Source organism: Mizuhopecten yessoensis, unplaced genomic scaffold (genome assembly GCF_002113885.1).
Source record: "Mizuhopecten yessoensis strain PY_sf001 unplaced genomic scaffold, ASM211388v2 scaffold10045, whole genome shotgun sequence".
NCBI lineage: Eukaryota > Metazoa > Mollusca > Bivalvia > Pectinida > Pectinidae > Mizuhopecten > Mizuhopecten yessoensis.
The window spans coordinates 637,252-645,537 of NW_018408351.1; the positions used below are offsets into that span (position 1 = coordinate 637,252).

Genomic DNA, 8,286 nt, shown 5'->3' on the forward strand with positions numbered 1-8,286 from the left:
GAGATGTTTAATACCGCCTTAATTAAAACGTAGCTAAAGTCAGCTGAGGTAACATGTAACTAATCCGTAGATGTTGTCTGGCATTTTAACGGTCGCAGAGGTATCCGAATCAGCTGATAAGATAGACATCCGTATGCACGAACTATTTCTAAAAACAACTCGGTCTGTATTGACTTTCCTGGTAAGACGGAGTTTTGGGCCTGGTATTGACGCTGTATTTGCTTTCATCACATTATCCTGCATACCTTTTTAAATTGTTCCTTTGTGTCAGTCAGTATTTCTAATGTTTTTAGATTTGTGGGGGTCGTAATGTTTTTCCTAAGGGAGTAGCGCAATTTCTACAGGGAAATGTTAATAATATGACTTTTCATTCCTCACAAGATGATCGAGAATGGGTACAATTCTGCACAATTTATTATTCTTTCCTTTACCTTCATGAATCGCTCTGTCTTCTTCAGCCGTCAAATGAGTTGCTGATGGCATATTGCAGCCTATGCTAACCATTGCTGTTTTCAATATCGCTAGGCTTACTGCACTGTAGCGTTCCTCCCTTTATCCACTACACCAACGCGGCTCTTATAGAATTAAAATAAATGTGTCATCATTGTCTTTTGCGTTCTGTTCTCGTTGTCTATCAGAGCTGGCACTAAGATAATATTCAAGTAAACATCTGGTTTTTCTTCAACTGCCATGTAGTTCATCTTCGGTTATTCTACCCCCTCTTTAGTAGACAGGAATACCGGGATATTGTGATCGTAGTTTGTGTCACAAAGCTGACCTGTGACGAACGTTGCTGACCTTAAATGACCCACGTACCGGAAATGTTTTCTGTACATTGCGTCGTCATTTCCATAAACCTGCATTTGAGTCAGGACTCCAAAAAGTCTCTGCAAAAGTCCCTTCACGAACACTTACACTTTTGTTCCAGTCAGCGTTGCTTGTATCCCAATGTTTCTGTGTCTTTACTGGTAGATCCTGTTTCTTTTCCGAATCTCGAAAGGCTCTGGGGGGGAAGTCCTCTTCTTTTGTAGATCACTACGACATTTCCACTACATTAAATACATATTCAAGTAGTATCAACGATAAGTGAATAAATGACACCTAAAAATAACGCTGTCATGATAAATCCATATGATGTTTTAATATTTGAAACTTTCATTGGCTGCCAAGTGTTTTGGCACTGTTTCGCGTATTTATAACTGTAACATCAAATGTCCGACGTGTGAGTGATTGCTGCTGTCTCTTCAGTCATTTGATGGAAATGTAAACAACGAATGTTCAAATATTGTGTTGTGGTAACCTTTAAATTAAACCTTTTGTGAAAGTTTGTTGGAGTAATATTCCGTGTTTCCCAATCATTGTCAGTAAATATATTATTTTATCATTTCAGTAACTCCTGCCACGGTCCTAGTGAATAAGGGTGTGGTTGTATCACTGTTCCCCTACCCTTTCCCTGGTCACGTGGAACTGTTTGAGGGTATCGACCCCAAGGATATGACAGGGGCTACCCCCAGTACCCAGCATCCTTTTCTGCAAGAAAACATCTTGATTACCCAACTGGTGCCTGACCCATCTAGTAATGCCATGTATTATATAGACGTACATACAAATAGTATCTACCGCTGGGATAACGTTACAACAACCTTGAATGACCAGACGGTTTCAACCATCAACCAGACAACAAAAGTGTTTGAGGGATTGTCACGAGCAATCTGTAAGCTTGATCTCGATTATTTGACGCAAAATATTTACTGGAGCGACCCGCTGTTACACTGGATAGCTATGAAACCTGCAAATTCATTAGATCCGGCTGACACCAAAATACTTATCACTGATGACGTCGAATACGTAGCAGCCTTGGCTTTGGACGCCGAAAGCAAGTATGTAACGGCTATTCCAGTTATCACTTGCTGCTCATTGTATAAACGTACAAATCCACTTCTAACATCTTGACTACCTTCCATCCTAATAAATTTGAATTTCATGTTTTTTTTAGCATTTCATTTAATTGTATTCGTATATGAAATCCAACGCTAACCATTCCTGAGTCATTGATACTTGTATTTGAATATTATTCCCTCTCTATCGAGGACAAACTATGGAGATTTATAATGGAACCGTATTTCTTTGTCTTGTAGCAAACATTTTTTGTTTCGAATAGTACTGTGGAAAGAATGACAAGTAGAATAAATTGTGAGCTCCTTCCTAAAATATTCGTTGTCTAGCGTACTACAGGGGAAAGAATGACAAGTAGAATAAATTGGGCACTCCTTCTAAAATATTCCTTGCCTTTCGTACTACATGAAAATTGACAGATAGAACGGATTGGTTGTTCTTCCTTAACATTCATTGAAAATCGTACTTCAGGAATAAATTGACATAATGTAGAAGAAATTGGGTGCTCCTTCCTTAACATACATTGTCTAGTGTACTACAGATAAGACTGACAGATATAACAGATAAGGAGATTCTTCCTAAAACATTGTAAAAAAAAAGTCAGTTATTTCGGACAAATGGATAGCTAGCATTGATTAAGCATTTTTTTGAGGATATTATTATCAAACATATAGTGATAGATACGCAAGTCCAGTTTCAGTACTAGAAATGTATATTTCACTTGAGTGACAGAATACTTGTTTTATCCACTTGCACTTGATTCATTAATGAAAATGTTGCGTTACACATTTGTAAAAAGATATATATTTCTTAAACTGTCTGCCACCCAATTAAATTGGTATCAAGATCAGTAACCAGCTCTATATGGATACTATTATTTAGGACAAGCAGTCCAATAATCCGTGTTTATTAACCAGTGAAAAGTGTCGTTACATCGTTAACGTGGTAGAATATACTATAATAAACACTATACAATCATATACACTATAACCACAGGAATCAGTATTACTGTTAACACAAAACGCAGTTTACACCTCACAGTGAACTATATGTCAGAGTAAACAATGTACCTCAGTGTACAATACATTGTATATGCACTAAACAATAAACTACAGGTAATTTCAAACCGTAACGATGTTTGGTTTTTCAAGTTGCCTTTTTTCTTACCTAGATTCCTATTCTGGGTTTCCTCGGCTTATGAAGATGGTAAAATGGAGAGGAGTAACTTGTATGGAGGCGAGCGGCGGGTGATCCTTTCCACAAGCTTTGGTTTCGTAGACGATATGACTTTAGATATGAATGAGAAACAACTTTACTGGGTGGACAGTTATCGTATGACTGTGGAAACAGCAACATATGATGGAACAGGCCGTAGGGTCATCCGGCGTCTGGTTGGAACCGAGTTCACCTCCATCGCTGTCATTGAGGTATGGCAGTCAATGAATAGTTGCATGACGGGAGATAGGGTTTTGCCTTCATCAATTAATGATAATGTTGAGAATAAATATTTTACTTTCATCAGCCTGCAACCTTTCATTTTTGTCGAACAGGATCTGGGCTCATTCTTTAGCTAGTGACAACTGAACGTTGCTAGGCAGAGTTTGGCCTTCTTTAGCAAATGGTTACTAGGCAGAGTTTGGCCTTCTTTAGCCGATCGATGGTTACTAGTCAGAGTTTGGCCCTCTTTAGCCAATGTTTACTAGGCAGAGTTTGGCCTTCTTTGCCAATGGTAACTAGGCAGTGTTTGGCCTTCTTTAGCCAATGGTTACTAGGCAGATTTTGGCCTTCTTTAGCCGATGGTTACTAGGCAGAGTTTGGCCTTCTTTAGCCAATGGTTACTAGGCAGAGTTTGGCCTTCTTTAGCCAATGAATACTAGGCAGAATTTGATCTTCTTTAGCCAATGGTTACTAGGCAGAGTTTGGTCTCCTTTAGCCAATGGTTACTAGGCATAGTTTGGCCTCCTTTAGCCAATGATTACTAGGCAGAGTTTGGCCTCCTTTAGCCAATGGCTACTAGGCAGAATTTGGCCTCCTTTAGCCAATGGTTACTAGGCAGAGTTTGGCCTCAATTTGGTTCAATTAGTCTTCATATGCGAATAATAATGAGACGCTGAAAAGCAGCATTTGGTCTTTATTTGCCAGTAACATAATTTTAGTTGGAAATATTTTGGTTTCTTTCGTCAGGTCAGTAACAATTAAATATTAAGAAGTAATAATAATAATCTTTATTTATACTTGATGACAAAATTGAGTCAACGACTCGTCTTACATTTTTTTCCTAATCTTAGGATTTGTTCTGGATTGGCTAGCAACATTTTTTGAAGTAGGGGGTTGAATTTCCTTAATTAAGCCAGAAACAACTGAAGTCGAGTAGTTGAGTTTTACCTTTATTAGCATTCGACAAATCAATGTTGGAAAGTTGAGTTAGCCTTCATTAGCTAGTAACAATGCTATTTTAGGTTCAGGGTTGGCCTTTATTAGCCAGTATAAAATTGTGTTTTTTTTCTTAGCCTGTGACAATTGAAATATTGAAGAAAAGAATACAACTTTAATTAGTGCATGAGGTATAGGGATAGCACACACATTGTGTTATTCAAAATATATATTTATGTAATCATGTTAACTGATGATGGTTACAATTACTTTTATTTCAGGGCAATATCTGCCTGATAAATTATGATTCCTATGAGATGCAGTGTATGTTCAAGACGTCAGGAGACCGATATGCCTATCATAGTTTCTATCCGAGTAACCCGTATGCTGTTGGTTTCTTCAACCCTGCTGTACAGAAGACTCCGTTAGAAAGTAAGTACTACCCTCCAGATGAGGATAAGTTAAACATGTTTTCTGTTGAAAATGAACAAAACATTTTCGCGATGGTTGATACAATCATTTAATTGAAGAGTAAGAGAAATTTCGTTCCACAAAAGAGAAAGGAGATTATTCCCTAGATGTAGAGTGTGTAAAATATGTTCTACGTGTTTAGCGAATAGTTTTTTCCGCAATGTATGATGAGTAAAATATTCCGTCAGTAGAAAGTGAGTGAAATATTACGTCAGCAGATGGTGAATGAAATATTGTCATTAAAGAATGAGTTAAATACTGTAAATCGCTTTAATTTCGCGGCGTCAACTTTTCTCATTTTCGTACTTGGAACTTATTTGCATTACACCGATTCAATAAAGATAATATACAAGGAATTCAGACTTGGTATTCGTTTGCTCAAAATAAAGCAAATAAAATGAATGAATTAAATAGAGAAAACAAAACCATTTGCATTTTATATGTGTATTTAATTTAAAGAAAACAAAAGCTTGTGTATCTAATATACATATACACATATGTAAAATGTTCTGTCAGTAGAGAAAGAGAGTAAAATATTCTGTCAGTAGATAGTAAGTAAAATATTCGGTCAGTAGAGAGTGAGCAAAATATTTTGTCAGTGGGGAGTGAGTCAAATACTGTAAAAGTTAAAAGTTTTGCGATGTCAAAATGTTCACTTTCTTCGCATTAAGTATGTTCGCGCATATAACCACAAACACATAATCATTTATAGATTTAATAGGTTTTCATTGTAGATATATAAAATATTGAGATTTTAAAACCGTTGCCAGCGCAAATAAATTCCACACTGCGATCAACTTAAATTAAGAGTTACAAGGCAAATATTTCCAAACGCGAAAATTACCACCTTTACAGTAACACTCGGGTGGAAAATGAGAACAAAATCTTTCAGCGGAGCGTAAAATTTAACAGCAGTTGAGCAATATCAAACATTCTTTCAGAGGAGTTGAGAGTGAGTTAAATATGCATGTATGGTAATTACAAATAAAATACATGTGTAATGATCAAATGTGAAATGATTGTTAGTGATAGATATATTCAATATAATAACCTACATCAAAAGAAGAGTGATTGAGGGAGACTTCTGTTTTCCTTTACATATTATCTGTAAAACTTACACTAGAGTTTTGGTTGCTTTACAGATCCATGCGCCACTAAAACCTGTAATCACATATGTGTTAACACAGCCTTACAACCCAAGTGTTTGTGTGGGGATGGTTACACACTGGACCCAGACGGAATGACATGTTCTCGTGAGTATCAACTATCTATCTTATCTGACATTGATAAGTTACAAACATCTGTCTTAGTACTTAAGTTACAAAAATGCGTCTTATCTGACATTATAACTTTAGTTACAACAGTGTCTTATCTTACATCGATACGTTAGTTACAAAAACAACTGTCTTATCTGACATTGACATTAAAAGATAAAACAACTGTCTTATCCGACATTGACACTTTAGATAAAATACAATAGCTGTCTGATCTGACATTGACACTTTAGATAAAATACAATAGCGGTCTTATCTGACATTGATACTTAAGTTACAAAACTGTCTTATCTGACATTGATTTTTGCTTAAAATAGTTGTCTTATCTGACATTGACACTTTAGATAAAATACAAAAGCGGTCTTATCTGACATTGATTTTTGCTTAAAATAGCTGTCTGATGTGACATTGACACTTTAGATAAAATACAATAGCGGTCTTATCTGACATTGATACTAAGTTACAAAAACTGTCTTATCTGACATTGATACTCGAGTTACAAAAACTGTCTTATCTGACATTGATACTTAAGTTAAAAAAACTGTCTTATCTGACATTGATACTTAAGTTACAAAAACTGTCTTATCTGATAAACACTGTACTGATAAAAAGGTTACCATTATTTCTCCTATTCAACAAACACATTTACATATAAGTAACAAATAGTTATTGGATCTTACATGAATTGTAGTTTGTAGTAAAGAGGTATAGAAAGGATCATAATTAAGACCATATTTATAGTAATTCTTAATTAATGTTTACATGGGTATATTACCACTTAGATGTTGTTACTTTTAGTATTTCTATTGCTATTTTTACTGACACAAGTATGGTTGTTGAAGGTGCCACAAAGCTTAAACTGTGTTAAAAGAAAGTGTTCTCTTCAGAGACAACCCCGCTGTACGAAAATGCTGTGGTGATGACCAACAGTACCCACATATGTATGATCCAGGTGTCATCGCTGTCCTCTAGCGCCACATACAAGCCAATCCGCTGTGAGGTTACAAACGTCACCAAGGACACCACTCACATCCAGTCCCATGTTGCTAAGAATCTACTGTATTACACAGCCAAGAGCAAAGACCCAGCTTCCAGTAACAAGACACAACTTGTTCAGTTCGACCTCAGCTCACAAAGACACTGGGTGGTAGTGGCCGATATGGAAGAACCAGACGGTACGTGCTATCCACCATACATACTATTCGTTAGAATATATGATATAAATTTACTGGATTATAATGTATGGAATACACTTTCAAGTCCATTTTTCTTATAGAAGATGATAAAACCGACACAAACACAAACGAATTTGTTTTATACATATGTTAATTACGTTTGGCCTATTATTATCTGACAACTATATTTGACTTGCATATACCATGGACTGAATCACCATATGAGTGTGTACATGTATATTAGGAATGTTTGTTGGGTACGTTATGAAGGGTCCTCAGCAATGTTCATTATAGGTATTTTAGTTGATTATGTTGTTAGGTATGTTCATAAAGTATGGTCATTAGACATGTTCATTAACTATGTTCAGTGAAATGGTTCGATAAGAATGCCTGTTAGCTATATACACAAGGTATGCTAGTTAGTCATGTTCAATACGTATATTCGATGGGTATGTTGATATGGTACATTTATGCTGGTTAGGTATGCTTGTAAGCTGCTGGTAAGGTATGCTGGTTAGGTAAGCTAGTAAGCTATGTTGGTAATATATGCTGGTTAGGTATGCTAGTAAGCTATGTTGGTTAGGTATGCTGGTTAGGTAGACTACAAGCTATGTTGGTAAGGTATGCTGGTTAGGTATGCTAGTAAGTTATGTTGGTAAGGTATGCTGATTAGGTATGCTAGTAAGCTATGTTGGTGAGGTATGCTGGCTAGGTATGCTTGTAAGATATGTTGGTAAGGTATGCTGGTTAGGTATACTAGTAAGTTATGTTGGCAAGGTATGCTGGTTAGGTATGCTAGTAAGCTATGTTGGTAAGGTGTGCTGGTTAGGTATGCTAATAAGCTATGGTGGTAAGGTATGCTGGTTAGGTATGCTAGTAAGTTATGTTGGTAAGGTATGCTGGTTAGGTATGCTGGTTAGGTATACTAGTAAGCTATGTTGGTAAGGTATGCTGGTTAGGTATGCTAGTAAGCTTTTTTGGTGAGGTATGCTGGTTAGGTATGCTTGTAAGATATGTTGGTTAGGTATGCTGGTTAGGTATACTACAAGCTATGTTGGCAAGGTATGCTGGTTAGGTATGCTAGTAAGCTATGTTGG

General features: G+C 36.4%; 1 protein-coding gene across 1 annotated transcript in view; it reads left to right on the forward strand.

Annotated features, from left to right (window-relative positions):
• LOC110459374 (low-density lipoprotein receptor-related protein 6-like) overlaps positions 1–8,286 on the forward strand; it is a 45,875-nt gene that overhangs the window by 27,722 nt on the left and 9,867 nt on the right. The window contains exons 2-6 of the mRNA XM_021511596.1: positions 1,391–1,880; positions 3,068–3,323; positions 4,551–4,701; positions 5,883–5,993; positions 6,902–7,189. Coding sequence (XP_021367271.1) covers positions 1,391–1,880; positions 3,068–3,323; positions 4,551–4,701; positions 5,883–5,993; positions 6,902–7,189 — 1,296 coding nt within the window. The remainder of the gene's footprint in view (positions 1–1,390; positions 1,881–3,067; positions 3,324–4,550; positions 4,702–5,882; positions 5,994–6,901; positions 7,190–8,286) is intronic.